The sequence below is a fragment of the Rhinoderma darwinii genome, unplaced genomic scaffold (genome assembly GCF_050947455.1).
Source record: "Rhinoderma darwinii isolate aRhiDar2 unplaced genomic scaffold, aRhiDar2.hap1 Scaffold_1041, whole genome shotgun sequence".
Classification (NCBI taxonomy): Eukaryota; Metazoa; Chordata; class Amphibia; order Anura; family Rhinodermatidae; genus Rhinoderma; species Rhinoderma darwinii.
In genome coordinates this window covers 67,501-85,000 of record NW_027461925.1, presented here as the reverse complement: position 1 = coordinate 85,000, position 17,500 = coordinate 67,501, and the positions used below count along the sequence as shown (strand labels likewise).

The 17,500-nt window shown below is 43.6% G+C and overlaps 1 protein-coding gene across 2 annotated transcripts in view; it reads right to left on the bottom strand.

The window, feature by feature from the left end:
- LOC142698901 (ras-related and estrogen-regulated growth inhibitor-like protein) overlaps window positions 1-17,500 on the bottom strand; it is a 58,606-nt gene that overhangs the window by 5,305 nt on the left and 35,801 nt on the right. For both annotated transcript variants that reach the window (XM_075847924.1, XM_075847925.1), the window contains 4 exons: window positions 14,799-14,906; window positions 443-581; window positions 205-258; window positions 37-113 (listed from right to left, as the gene is read on the bottom strand). In XM_075847924.1, the coding sequence (XP_075704039.1) occupies window positions 37-113; window positions 205-258; window positions 443-563 (252 nt within the window). In that variant the 5' untranslated portion in view covers window positions 564-581; window positions 14,799-14,906. The remainder of the gene's footprint in view (window positions 1-36; window positions 114-204; window positions 259-442; window positions 582-14,798; window positions 14,907-17,500) is intronic.

Sequence of the window (17,500 nt, the reverse complement as noted above, 5' to 3'; positions counted from 1 at the left end):
ATACAGCCCCCCCCACATGTAGATTATAATCGTTACCTGCGGACAGACGGAGTCCCAGATGCTGAAGAAGGTTTCTCTGCCATCCACCGTGACGTTGTGCGTATAGATGGACTCTGTAATATAAAGAGGAGGGGGATGGGTAAATATAACATCTATCGGACATTATAACACGTATTATTACCCTCCTCATATTCTCCAGCTCACCTGTGCCCACATATTCTCCGATAAACCTCCGCGTCAGAAACCGGACCGTCAGAGCTGCCAACAAGAGACGGACGCACGTCAAATTTTGTACAAAATTTTAGTTACAGAAATTTCAGATTACAGGTAAAATCCACAATTTAAAAATGGGTGAAATTTAAAGGGGCAGTCGCCAGACTTGTCAGAAGAGCTGACCATCTAGTGACCTCTACAGACCGGACGATATAACACGTGCACCTACCGGATTTGCCCACGTTCTCGGCTCCTAAGACCAGGATGTTGGCTTCCACTTTCTGCTGCTGGTGGCCGATGTCCGTCATCTTGGTGTGCGGCTGGTGGCTGCTGCGGATCTGTACAACCATTTGTAATCCAGGATCAGGCTGCAGATCAGAAGGACGGGCAGAGGTGTGAGGGCACCGGCGCCAGGCTGCTGCATTTATAGGAGAAGGGGCGGGCAAGGCCTGGCAAATGACAGCAGCACCAGCCAATCACAGCGGACCTCACAGGGTTTGATGTTTACAGGACCAAAGCACTGTGCCCGGCAGGGGGTCAGTCATGTGTGTGGCACCGCCCGGCCTAATGTCATCAATCAGGGCAGAGACCACACCCCCATGTCACAGCAAATCCCCTCCCCCAGAGCAAGGAATCTATCTATCTCATATCTATCTATCTATCTCATATCTATCTATCTATCTCATATCTATCTATCTCATATCTATCTATCTATCTATCTATCTATCTATCTATCTCATATCTATCTATCTCATATCTATCTATCTATCTATCTATCTATCTATCTCATATCTATCTATCTATCTATCTATCTATCTCATATCTATCTATCTATCTATCTATCTATCTATCTATCTATCTATCTATCTATCTATCTATCTATCTATCTATCTCATATCTATCTATCTATCTATCTATCTATCTATCTATCTATCTATCTATCTATCTATCTATCTATCTATCTATCTATCTATCTATCTGTCTCATATCTATCTATCTATCTATCTATCTATCTATCTATCTATCTATCTATCTATCTATCTATCTATCTATCTATCTATCTATCTATCTATCTCATATCTATCTCATATCTATCTATCTATCTATCTATCTATCTATCTATCTCATATCTATCTATCTATCTATCTCATATCTATCTATCTATCTATCTATCTATCTATCTATCTATCTATCTATCTATCTATCTATCTATCTATCTATCTCATATCTATCTATCTATCTCATATCTATCTATCTCATATCTATCTATCTCATATCTATCTATCTATCTCATATCTATCTATCTATCTATCTCATATCTATCTATCTATCTATCTATCTATCTATCTATCTATCTATCTATCTATCTATCTATCTATCTATCTATCTCATATCTATCTATCTCATATCTATCTATCTCATATCTATCTATCTATCTATCTATCTATCTATCTATCTATCTATCTCATATCTATCTATCTATCTCATATCTATCTATCTCATATCTATCTATCTATCTATCTATCTATCTATCTATCTATCTATCTATCTATCTATCTATCTATCTATCTCATATCTATCTATCTATCTATCTATCTATCTATCTATCTATCTATCTATCTAATCTATCTCATATCTATCTATCTATCTATCAGATATCTGGGTGACGGGTGCACTGATGATTGATGAGCGCCCCCCACAGAGTAGACCCCACATTACCAGATAATTCGCACCTTCTTTCTCTAGGATGAACGGCACCGGGATGTGTAATGTACATTACATCTCATCATAGAGCAAACATTCATCTCCCAGCATAGCACGTCTCATCACTCCCATCATCCTCACCAGTGTACCCAGCAGTGTCACCAGAAACCGACTGACAGCTACATACTCACTGCAGACTATTACACCACTCACCTCTACAGACCTGCAGAACATCGCTCCTCCACCTCCTGACAGATACATAGTGATATATCCTGCAGATTATTACACCACTGACCTCTCTACAGATCTGCAGAACATTGCTCCTCCACCTCCTGACAGATACATAGTGATATATCCTGCAGATTATTACACCACTGACCTCTCTACAGATCTGCAGAACATCGCTCCTCCACCGCCTGACAGATACATAGTGATATATCCTGCAGATTATTACACCACTGATCTCTCTACAGATCTGCAGAACATCGCTCCTCTACCTCCTGACAGATACATAGTGATATATCCTGCAGATTATTACACCACTGACCTCTCTACAGATCTGCAGAACATTGCTCCTCTACCTCCTGACAGATACATAGTGATATATCCTGCAGATTATTACATCACTGACCTCTCTACAGATCTGCAGAACATCGCTCCTCCACCTCCTGACAGATACATAGTGATATATCCTGCAGATTATTACACCACTGACCTCTCTACAGATCTGCAGAACATCGCTCCTCTACCCCCTGACAGATACATAGTGATATATCCTGCAGATTATTACACCACTGACCTCTCTACAGATCTGCAGAACATCGCTCCTCCACCTGACAGATACATAGTGATATATCCTGCAGATTATTACACCACTGACCTCTCTACAGATCTGCAGAACATTGCTCCTCCACCTCCTGACAGATACATAGTGATATATCCTGCAGATTATTACACCACTGACCTCTCTACAGATCTGCAGAACATCGCTCCTCCACCTCCTGACAGATACATAGTGATATATCCTGCAGATTATTACACCACTGACCTCTCTACAGATCTGCAGAACATCGCTCCTCCTCCTCCTGACAGATACATAGTGATATATCCTGCAGATTATTACACCACTGACCTCTCTACAGATCTGCAGAACATCGCTCCTCCACCTCCTGACAGATACATAGTGATATATCCTGCAGATTATTACACCACTGACCTCTCTACAGATCTGCAGAACATCGCTCCTCCACCTGACAGATACATAGTGATATATCCTGCAGATTATTACACCACTGACCTCTCTACAGATCTGCAGAACATTGCTCCTCCACCTCCTGACAGATACATAGTGATATATCCTGCAGATTATTACACCACTGACCTCTCTACAGATCTGCAGAACATCGCTCCTCCACCTCCTGACAGATACATAGTGATATATCCTGCAGATTATTACACCACTGACCTCTCTACAGATCTGCAGAACATCGCTCCTCCACCTCCTGACAGATACATAGTGATATATCCTGCAGATTATTACACCACTGACCTATCTACAGATCTGCAGAACATCGCTCCTCCACCTCCTGACAGGTACATAGTGATATATCCTGCAGATTATTACACCACTGACCTCTCTACAGATCTGCAGAACATCGCTCCTCTACCTCCTGACAGACACATAGTGATATATCCTGCAGATTATTACACCACTGACCTCTCTACAGATCTGCAGAACATCGCTCCTCCACCTCCTGACAGATACATAGTGATATATCCTGCAGATTATTACACCACTGACCTCTCTACAGATCTGCAGAACATTGCTCCTCTACCTCCTGACAGATACATAGTGATATATCCTGCAGATTATTACACCACTGACCTCTCTACAGATCTGCAGAACATTGCTCCTCTACCTCCTGACAGATACATAGTGATATATCCTGCAGATTATTACACCACTGACCTCTCTACAGATCTGCAGAACATTGCTCCTCTACCTCCTGACAGATACATAGTGATATATCCTGCAGATTATTACACCACTGACCTCTCTACAGATCTGCAGAGCATCGCTCCTCCACCTCCTGACAGATACATAGTGATATATCCTGCAGATTATTACACCACTGACCTCTCTACAGATCTGCAGAACATCGCTCCTCTACCTCCTGACAGATACATAGTGATATATCCTGCAGATTATTACACCACTGACCTCTCTACAGATCTGCAGAACATTGCTCCTCTACCTCCTGACAGATACATAGTGATATATCCTGCAGATTATTACACCACTGACCTCTCTACAGATCTGCAGAACATCGCTCCTCTACCTCCTGACAGATACATAGTGATATATCCTGCAGATTATTACACCACTGACCTCTCTACAGATCTGCAGAACATCGCTCCTCTACCTCCTGACAGACACATAGTGATATATCCTGCAGATTATTACACCACTGACCTCTCTACAGATCTGCAGAACATTGCTCCTCCACCTCCTGACAGATACATAGTGATATATCCTGCAGATTATTACACCACTGACCTCTCTACAGATCTGCAGAACATCGCTCCTCTACCTCCTGACAGATACATAGTGATATATCCTGCAGATTATTACACCACTGACCTCTCTACAGATCTGCAGAATATTGCTCCTCTACCTCCTGACAGATACATAGTGATATATCCTGCAGATTATAACACCACTGACCTCTCTACAGATCTGCAGAACATCGCTCCTCCACCTCCTGACAGATACATAGTGATATATCCTGCAGATTATTACACCACTGACCTCTCTACAGATCTGCAGAACATCGCTCCTCTACCTCCTGACAGATACATAGTGATATATCCTGCAGATTATTACACCACTGACCTCTCTACAGATCTGCAGAACATCGCTCCTCTACCTCCTGACAGATACATAGTGATATATCCTACAGATTATTACACCACTGACCTCTCTACAGATCTGCAGAACATCGCTCCTCTACCTCCTGACAGATACATAGTGATATATCCTGCAGATTATTACACCACTGACCTCTCTACAGATCTGCAGAACATCGCTCCTCTACCTCCTGACAGATACATAGTGATATATCCTGCAGATTATTACACCACTGACCTCTCTACAGATCTGCAGAACATTGCTCCTCCACCTCCTGACAGATACATAGTGATATATCCTGCAGATTATTACACCACTGACCTCTCTACAGATCTGCAGAACATCGCTCCTCTACCTCCTGACAGATACATAGTGATATATCCTGCAGATTATTACACCACTGACCTCTCTACAGATCTGCAGAACATTGCTCCTCCACCTCCTGACAGATACATAGTGATATATCCTGCAGATTATTACACCACTGACCTCTCTACAGATCTGCAGAACATTGCTCCTCTACCGCCTGACAGATACATAGTGATATATCCTGCAGATTATTACACCACTGTCCTCTCTACAGATCTGCAGAGCATCGCTCCTCTACCTCCTGACAGATACATAGTGATATATCCTGCAGATTATTACACCACTGACCTCTCTACATATCTGCAGAACATCGCTCCTCTACCTCCTGACAGATACATAGTGATATATCCTGCAGATTATTACACCACTGACCTCTCTACAGATCTGCAGAACATCGCTCCTCCACCTCCTGACAGATACATAGTGATATATCCTGCAGATTATTACACCACTGACCTCTATACAGATCTGCAGAACATCGCTCCTCTACCTCCTGACAGATACATAGTGATATATCCTGCAGATTATTACACCACTGACCTCTCTACAGATCTGCAGAACATCGCTCCTCTACCTCCTGACAGATACATAGTGATATATCCTGCAGATTATTACACCACTGACCTCTCTACAGATCTGCAGAACATTGCTCCTCCACCTCCTGACAGATACATAGTGATATATCCTGCAGATTATTACACCACTGACCTCTCTACAGATCTGCAGAACATCGCTCCTCCACCTCCTGACAGATACATAGTGATATATCCTGCAGATTATTACACCACTGACCTCTCTACAGATCTGCAGAACATCGCTCCTCTACCTCCTGACAGATACATAGTGATATATCCTGCAGATTATTACACCACTGACCTCTCTACAGATCTGCAGAACATCGCTCCTCCACCTCCTGACAGATACATAGTGATATATCCTGCAGATTATTACACCACTGACCTCTCTACAGATCTGCAGAACATCGCTCCTCTACCTCCTGACAGATACATAGTGATATATCCTGCAGATTATTACACCACTGACCTCTCTACAGATCTGCAGAACATTGCTCCTCCACCTCCTGACAGATACATAGTGATATATCCTGCAGATTATTACACCACTGACCTCTCTACAGACCTGCAGAACATCGCTCCTCTACCCCCTGACAGATACATAGTGATATATCCTGCAGATTATTACACCACTGACCCCTCTACAGATCTGCAGAACATTGCTCCTCCACCTCCTGACAGATACATAGTGATATATCCTGCAGATTATTACACCACTGACCTCTCTACAGATCTGCAGAACATCGCTCCTCCACCTCCTGACAGATACATAGTGATATATCCTGCAGATTATTACACCACTGACCTCTCTACAGATCTGCAGAACATCGCTCCTCTACCTCCTGACAGATACATAGTGATATATCCTGCAGATTATTACACCACTGACCTCTCTACAGATCTGCAGAACATCGCTCCTCTACCTCCTGACAGATACATAGTGATATATCCTGCAGATTATTACACCACTGACCTCTCTACAGATCTGCAGAACATTGCTCCTCCACCTCCTGACAGATACATAGTGATATATCCTGCAGATTATTACACCACTGACCTCTCTACAGATCTGCAGAACATTGCTCCTCTACCTCCTGACAGATACATAGTGATATATCCTGCAGATTATTACACCACTGTCCTCTCTACAGATCTGCAGAACATCGCTCCTCTACCTCCTGACAGATACATAGTGATATATCCTGCAGATTATTACACCACTGACCTCTCTACAGATCTGCAGAACATTGCTCCTCTACCTCCTGACAGATACATAGTGATATATCCTGCAGATTATTACACCAGTGACCTCTCTACAGATCTGCAGAACATCGCTCCTCCACCTCCTGACAGATACATAGTGATATATCCTGCAGATTATTACACCACTGACCTCTCTACAGATCTGCAGAACATCGCTCCTCCACCTCCTGACAGATACATAGTGATATATCCTGCAGATTATTACACCACTGACCTCTCTACAGATCTGCAGAACATTGCTCCTCCACCTCCTGACAGATACATAGTGATATATCCTGCAGATTATTACACCACTGACCTCTACAGATCTGCAGAACATTGCTCCTCTACCTCCTGACAGATACATAGTGATATATCCTGCAGATTATTACACCACTGACCTCTCTACAGATCTGCAGAACATCGCTCCTCTACCCCCTGACAGATACATAGTGATATATCCTGCAGATTATTACACCACTGACCTCTCTACAGATCTGCAGAACATTGCTCCTCTACCTCCTGACAGATACATAGTGATATATCCTGCAGATTATTACACCACTGACCTCTCTATAGATCTGCAGAACATCGCTCCTCTACCTCCTGACAGATACATAGTGGTATATCCTGCAGATTATTACACCACTGACCTCTCTACAGATCTGCAGAACATCGCTCCTCTACCCCCTGACAGATACATAGTGATATATCCTGCAGATTATTACACCACTGACCTCTCTACAGATCTGCAGAACATCGCTCCTCTACCTCCTGACAGATACATAGTGATATATCCTGCAGATTATTACACCACTGACCTCTCTACAGATCTGCAGAACATCGCTCCTCTACCTCCTGACAGATACATAGTGATATATCCTGCAGATTATTACACCACTGACCTCTCTACAGATCTGCAGAACATTGCTCCTCCACCACCTGACAGATACATAGTGATATATCCTGCAGATTATTACACCACTGACCTCTCTACAGATCTGCAGAACATCGCTCCTCTACCTCCTGACAGATACATAGTGATATATCCTGCAGATTATTACACCACTGACCTCTCTACAGATCTGCAGAACATCGCTCCTCTACCTCCTGACAGATACATAGTGATATATCCTGCAGATTATTACACCACTGTCCTCTCTACAGATCTGCAGAACATTGCTCCTCTACCTCCTGACAGATACATAGTGATATATCTTGCAGATTATTACACCACTGACCTCTCTACAGATCTGCAGAACATCGCTCCTCCACCTCCTGACAGATACATAGTGATATATCCTGCAGATTATTACACCACTGACCTCTACAGATCTGCAGAACATCGCTCCTCTACCTCCTGACAGATACATAGTGATATATCCTGCAGATTATTACACCACTGTCCTCTCTACAGATCTGCAGAACATCGCTCCTCTACCTCCTGACAGATACATAGTGATATATCCTGCAGATTATTACACCACTGACGTCTCTACAGATCTACAGAACATCGCTCCTCTACCTCCTGACAGACACATAGTGATATATCCTGCAGATTATTACACCACTGACCTCTCTACAGATCTGCAGAACATCGCTCCTCTACCTCCTGACAGATACATAGTGATATATCCTGCAGATTATTACATCACTGACCTCTCTATAGATCTGCAGAACATCGCTCCTCTACCTCCTGACAGATACAGTGATATATCCTGCAGATTATTACACCACTGACCTCTCTACAGATCTGCAGAACATTGCTCCTCCACCTCCTGACAGATACATAGTGATATACCCTGCAGATTATTACACCACTGACCTCTACAGATCTGCAGAACATTGCTCCTCTACCTCCTGACAGATACATAGTGATATATCCTGCAGACTATCTCGGTATGTACTGGGCCTGTAGGGTGCGGGTGGCGGTGTTTACGCTCTCCACATTGTCTGTAGATGTAATCAGCTGATAATTTGCATGAGATGTGGGTTACGGGGACAGATCGATGACCCGGTTTATGATCTGCATAACAGGCACATGACATTGTGACCCGTTTTTTTCTTGAATCTGATGATGAGGATATTTCCTGCCGTGCCTTTAAATATTCATGATCCCTATAGGATTTACAAATCGCTCCTCACGTGTATGGAGTCGGGTCCGTGGAGCGCCACAATCACGTGGATGAGCGAGACGGCAAAGAATGGGGCTTCACCGGAGACATGTCTGCCACATCTACTCAGATATGCATGCACAGTGTCACCTTGAACACTTCTACAAACATTATTACACGACAAGGACCAGAAGTTGTCACAGCCCCGCCCCTTTTACTATTATAATAAAATAGACTTTTGATTCCCTAGGACCATTTAATTTCCGTACCTCAATCGCACACATTGAAGGAGGAAACAGATGCCCTAATAACACCAAAAACTAAAGGGTAAAACTACAACTAAATGACCCCTCAAAGTGCCAGTCAGGGGCTGGAAACGACGTGTCACGTGCTCCTAATCACTGTCAACCTTATAGCCAATCAGAAAGGCAGAGAGTGCCACATGACAGGAGGGGGTCACATGACAGGAGAGGTCACATGACAGGAGGGTTCACATGACAGGAGGGGTCACATGACAGGAAGAGTCCACTTGTTAGCGGGTTCACTTCTTCTGACCCTGACTGGCACTTGGTGGGGTCATGTACGGGGTGGACTTGCGTCTCCGGTTTTTGTTAGGACATTAGTTACGTGTATTTCTGCGAAGATGGTTTGAAAATCAATATGGCCGCCATTACAGCTCCACACTGAGGCCACGCCCTGTTCCTGGGGTCATGTGATCAGTATTGATCCTGTGAGTCACCTCCGCTGGGCTGAGACGCAGGAATGAATCTTGTGTCTCCCGGAGGCTTTTCCTTTAATGTTTTTCTGGTGCCAGGCAGCAATGGCTTCTAAGAAGCGCAAGCGGAGTGTTTACTTGTCCAACAATCCCACAATTCATCACATCACAGGCTCCAGACTAGCTGGTAACAGGGGACAATAGATTGTATTCACCTGTCCTACAGTCATCCTCTCCCAGCCTGACATGTCTGATAACAGAGAACAATAGATTGTATTCACCTGTCCTACAGTCATCCTCCCCCAGCCTGACATGTCTGATAACAGAGAACAATAGATGTATTCACCTGTCCTACAGTCATCCTCTCCCAGCCTGACATGTCTGATAACAGAGAACAATAGATTGTATTCACCTGTCCTACAGTCATCCTCTCCCAGCCTGACATGTCTGATAACAGAGAACAATATATTGTATTCACGTGTCCTACAGTCATCCTCCCCCAGCCTGACATGTCTGATAACAGAGAACAATAGATTGTATTCACCTGTCCTACAGTCATCCTCCCCCGGCCTGACATGTCTGATAACAGGGACAATAGATTGTATTCACCTGTCCTACAGTCATCCTCTCCCCAGCCTGACATGTCTGATAACAGAGAACAATAGATTGTATTCAACTGTCCTACAGTCATCCTCCCCCAGCCTGACATGTCTGATAACAGGGACAATAGATTGTATTCACCTGTCCTACAGTCATCCTCTCCCCAGCCTGACATGTCTGATAACAGAGAACAATAGATTGTATTCACCTGTCCTACAGTCATCCTCTCCCCAGCCCTGCCTGTCTGATAACAGAGAACAATAGATTGTATTCACCTGTCCTACAGTCATCCTCTCCCAGCCTGACATGTCTGATAACAGAGAACAATAGATTGTATTCACCTGTCCTACAGTCATCCTCTCCCAGCCTGACATGTCTGATAACAGAGAACAATAGATTGTATTCACCTGTCCTACAGTCATCCTCCCCCAGCCTGACATGTCTGATAACAGAGAACAATATATTGTATTCACCTGTCCTACAGTCATCCTCCCCCAGCCTGACATGTCTGATAACAGAGAACAATAGATTGTATTCACCTGTCCTACAGTCATCCTCCCCCGGCCTGACATGTCTGATAACAGGGACAATAGATTGTATTCACCTGTCCTACAGTCATCCTCTCCCCAGCCTGACATGTCTGATAACAGAGAACAATAGATTGTATTCAACTGTCCTACAGTCATCCTCCCCCAGCCTGACATGTCTGATAACAGGGACAATAGATTGTATTCACCTGTCCTACAGTCATCCTCTCCCCAGCCTGACATGTCTGATAACAGAGAACAATAGATTGTATTCACCTGTCCTACAGTCATCCTCTCCCCAGCCCTGCCTGTCTGATAACAGAGAACAATAGATTGTATTCACCTGTCCTACAGTCATCCTCTCCCCAGCCCTGCCTGTCTGATAACAGAGAACAATAGATTGTATTCACCTGTCCTACAGTCATCCTCCCCCAGCCTGACTTGTCTGATAACATAGAACAATAGATTGTATTCACCTGTCCTACAGTCATCCTCCCCCAGCCTGACATGTCTGATAACATAGAACAATAGATTGTATTCACCTGTCCTACAGTCATCCTCCCTCAGCCTGACATGTCTGATAACAGAGAACAATAGATTGTATTCACCTGCCCTAAAGTCATCCTCCCCCAGCCTGACATGTCTGATAACAGAGAACAATAGATTGTATTCACCTGCCCTAAAGTCATCCTCCCCCAGCCTGACATGTCTGATAACAGAGAACAATAGATTGTATTCACCTGTCCTACAGTCATCCTCCCCCAGCCTGACATGTCTGATAACAGAGAACAATAGATTGTATTCACCTGTCCTACAGTCATCCTCTCCCTAGCCTAACATGTCTGATAACAGAGAACAATAGATTGTATTCACCTGTCCTACAGTCATCCTTCCCCAGCCTGACATGTCTGATAACAGAGAACAATAGATTGTATTCACCTGTCCTACAGTCATCCTCCCACCAGCCCTGCCTGTCTGATAACAGAGAACAATAGATTGTATTCACCTGTCCTACAGTCATCCTCTCCCAGCCCTGCCTGTCTGATAACAGAGAACAATAGATTGTATTCACCTGTCCTACAGTCATCCTCCCCCAGCCTGACTTGTCTGATAACATAGAACAATAGACTGTATTCACCTGTCCTACAGTCACCCCCCCAGCCTGACATGTCTGATAACATAGAACAATAGATTGTATTCACCTGTCCTACAGTCATCCTCCCCAACCTGACATGTCTGATAACAGAGAACAATAGATTGTATTCACCTGTCCTACAGTCATCCTCCCCCAGCCTGACATGTCAGATAACAGAGAACAATAGATTGTATTCACCTGCCCTAAAGTCATCCTCTCCCAGCCTGACATGTCTGATAACAGAGAACAATAGATTGTATTCACCTGTCCTACAGTCATCCTCCCCCAGCCTGACATGTCTGATAACAGAGAACAATAGATTATACTCACCTGTCCTACAGTCATCCTCCCCCAGCCTGACATGTCTGATAACAGAGAGCAATAGATTGTATTCACCTGTCCTACAGTCATCCTCTCCCTAGCCTAACATGTCTGATAACAGAGAACAATAGATTGTATTCACCTGTCCTACAGTCATCCTCCCCCAGCCTGACATGTCTGATAACATAGAACAATAGATTGTATTCACCTGTCCTACAGTCATCCTCCCCCCAGCCTGACATGTCTGATAACAGAGAACAATAGATTGTATTCACCTGTCCTACAGTCATCCTCCCCCCAGCCTGACATGTCTGATAACAGAAAACATTAGATTGTATTCACCCGTCCTACAGTCATCCTCTCACCAGCCTGACATGTCTGATAACAGAGAACAATAGATTGTATTCACCTGTCCTACATTCATCCTCCCCCAGCCTGACATGTCTGATAACAGAGAACATTAGATTGTATTCACCTGTCCTACAGTCATCCTCCCCCAGCCTGACATGTCTGATAACAGAGAACAATAGAATGTATTCACCTGTCCTACAGTCATCCTCCCACCAGCCCTGCCTGTCTGATAACAGAGAACAATAGATTGTATTCACCTGTCCTACAGTCATCCTCTCCCAGCCTGACATGTCTGATAACAGAGAACAATAGATTGTATTCACCTGTCCTACAGTCATCCTCTCCCTAGCCTAACATGTCTGATAACAGAGAACAATAGATTGTATTCACCTGTCCTACAGTCATCCTCTCCCCAGCCCTGCCTGTCTGATAACAGAGAACAATAGATTGTATTCACCTGTCCTACAGTCATCCTCCCCCAGCCTGACTTGTCTGATAACATAGAACAATAGACTGTATTCACCTGTCCTACAGTCACCCCCCCCAGCCTGACATGTCTGATAACATAGAACAATAGATTGTATTCACCTGTCCTACAGTCATCCTCCCCCAGCCTGACATGTCTGATAACAGAGAACAATAGATTGTATTCACCTGCCCTAAAGTCATCCTCTCCCAGCCTGACATGTCTGATAACAGAGAACAATAGATTGTATTCACCTGTCCTATAGTCATCCTCCCCAGCCTGACATGTCTGATAACAGAGGACAATAGATTGTATTCACCTGTCCTACAGTCATCCTCCCCCAGCCTGACATGTCTGATAACAGAGAACAATAGATTATACTCACCTGTCCTACAGTCATCCTCCCCCAGGCTGACATGTCTGATAACAGAGAGCAATAGATTGTATTCACCTGTCCTACAGTCATCCTCTCCCTAGCCTAACATGTCTGATAACAGAGAACAATAGATTGTATTCACCTGTCCTACAGTCATCCTCCCCCCAGCCTGACATGTCTGATAACAGAGAACATGAGATTGTATTCACCTGTCCCACAGTCATCCTCCCCCCAGCCTGACATGTCTGATAACAGAAAACATTAGATTGTATTCACCCGTCCTACAGTCATCCTCTCACCAGCCTGACATGTCTGATAACAGAGAACAATAGATTGTATTCACCTGTCCTACATTCATCCTCCCCCAGCCTGACATGTCTGATAACAGAGAACATTAGATTGTATTCACCTGTCCTACAGTCATCCTCCCCAGCCTGACATGTCTGATAACAGAGAACATTAGATTGTATTCACCTGTCCTACAGTCATCCTCCCCAGCCTGACATGTCTGATAACAGGGAACAATAGATTGTATTCACCTGTCCTACAGTCATCCTCTCCCAGCCTGACATGTCTGATAACAGAGAACAATAGATTGTATTCACCTGTCCTACAGTCATCCTCTCCCCAGCCTGACATGTCTGATAACAGAGAACAATAGATTGTATTCACCTGTCCTACAGTCATCCTCTCCCAGCCTGACATGTCTGATAACAGAGAGCAATAGATGGTATTCACCTGTCCTACAGTCATCCTCCCCCAGCCTAACATGTCTGATAACAGAGAACAATAGATTGTATTCACCTGTCCTACAGTCATCCTCTCCCCAGCCTGACATGTCTGATAACAGAGAACAATAGATTGTATTCACCTATCCTACAGTCATCCTCCCCACAGCCTGACATGTCTGATAACAGAGAACAATAGATTGTATTCACCTGTCCTACAGTCATCCTCTCCCAGCCTGACATGTCTGATAACAGAGAACAATAGATTATATTCTGCTGTCCTATAGTCACCCTCCCCTCTCCGGCCACTCCTAGCGACACTGCCGAGAAGGATGACAAGGGGTTTACACTCCTATTTAAATGGAAATATGTACTGACACCTAGTGGTGAAAATGAGAATTGAGTATGAATTTTGGAAAATGTTCATGTGGCCCTCAAAGTTTTTATTTATTACCGGTTATTACTAGTCCCTGCCTTATGGTTTATTTCTTCATCGGTGGATATTTTCTACAATATTTTGTTACATGGTTTATCATCTTTTTCCCCACATTTGTAGCTTCTCCTGAAAAACAAATAAAAATACAATAATCAAGGTAATAAATATAATTATAACATAACATGACTGCAGATACAATGTAAAGAACCCTAATCCCGTAATGATCCCTAATCCCTGTAGATTGTCCCTGCTTCTAATACAACACTGACACCTAGTGGTCAACCTGAAAACTGACGGCTTCATGTAACTTTTCTAATAAACGCCTCAACAATGAAGTTACAACACCAAGAAGAAAAAGTTTTGGAATTGTAGAGATCACAGGATCGGTAGAAAACACTGGTCACCAGGGAATATAATATACCTCCTACCTACCCAAACACTGGACACCAGGGAATATAATATACCTCCTACCTACCCAAACACTGGACACCAGGGAATATAATATACATCCTACCTACCCAAACACTGGTCACCAGAGAATATAATATACCTCCTACCTACCCAAACACTGGACACCAGGGAATATAATATACCTCCTACCTACCCAAACACTGGACACCAGGGAATATAATATACCTCCTACCTACCCAAACACTGGTCACCAGAGAATATAATATACATCCTACCTACCCAAACACTGGTCACCAGAGAATATAATATACCTCCTACCTACCCAAACACTGGTCACCAGGGAATATAATATACCTCCTACCTACCCAAACACTGGTCACCAGGGAATATAATATACATCCTACCTACCCAAACACTGGACACCAGGGAATATAATATACCTCCTACCTACCCAAACACTGGTCACCAGGGAATATAATATACCTCCTACCTACCCAAACACTGGACACCAGGGAATATAATATACCTCCTACCTACCCAAACACTGGTCACCAGAGAATATAATATACATCCTACCTACCCAAACACTGGTCACCAGAGAATATAATATACATCCTACCTACCCAAACACTGGACACCAGGGAATATAATATACCTCCTACCTACCCAAACACTGGTCACCAGGGAATATAATATACCTCCTACCTACCCAAACACTGGACACCAGTGAATATAATATACATCCTACCTACCCAAACACTGGTCACCAGGGAATATAATATACCTCCTACCTACCCAAACACTGGTCACCAGAGAATATAATATAACTCCTACCTACCCAAACACTGGTCACCAGGGAATATAATATACCTCCTACCTACCCAAACACTGGACACCAGGGAATATAATATACCTCCTACCTACCCAAACACTGGTCACCAGGGAATATAATATACATCCTACCTACCCAAACACTGGACACCAGGGAATATAATATACAACCTACCTACCCAAATACAGGACCCCAGGGAATATAATATACATCCTACCTACCCAAACACTGGTCACCAGGGAATATAATATACCTCCTACCTACCCAAACACTGGACACCAGGGAATATAATATACCGCCTACCTACCCAAATACAGGACCCCAGGGAATATAATATACATCCTACCTACCCAAACACTGGACACCAGGGAATATAATATACATCCTACCTACCCAAACACTGGTCACCAGGGAATATAATATACATCCTACCTACCCAAACACTGGTCACCAGGGAATATAATATACCTCCTACCTACCCAAACACTGGACATCAGGGAATATAATATACCTCCTACCTACCCAAACACTGGACACCAGGGAATATAATATACCTCCTACCTACCCAAACACTCGACACCAGGGAATATAATATACATCCTACCTACCCAAACACTGGACACCAGGGAATATAATATACCTCCTACCTACCCAAACACTGGACACCAGGGAATATAATATACCCCCTACCTACCCAAACACTGGTCACCAGGGAATATAATATACCTCCTACCTACCCAAACACTGGTCATCAGGGAATATAATATACCTCCTACCTACCCAAACACTGGTCACCAGGGAATATAATATACCTCCTACCTACCCAAACACTGGTCACCAGGGAATATAATATACCTCCTACCTACCCAAACACTGGTCACCAGGGAATATAATATACCTCCTACCTACCCAAACACTGGATACCAGGGAATATAATATACCTCCTACCTACCCAAACACTGGTCATCAGGGAATATAATAGACCTCCTACCTACCCAAACACTGGTCACCAGGGAATATAATATACATTCTACCTACCCAAACACTGGTCACTAGGGAATATAATATACAACCTACCTACCCAAACACTGGACACCAGGGAATAAAATATACAACCTACCTACCCAAACACTGGACACCAGGGAATATAATATACATCCTACCTACCCAAACACTGGTCACCAGGGAATATAATATACCTCCTACCTACCCAAACACTGAATACCAGGGAATATAATATACATCCTACCTACCCAAACACTGGTCACTAGGGAATATAATATACCTCCTACCTACCCAAACACTGGTCACCAGGGAATATAATATACCTCCTACCTACCCAAACACTGGTCACCAGGGAATATAATATACCTCCTACCTACCCAAACACTGGTCACCAGGGAATATAATATACCTCCTACCTACCCAAACACTGGTCACCAGGCAATATAATAGACCTGCTAACTACCCAAACACT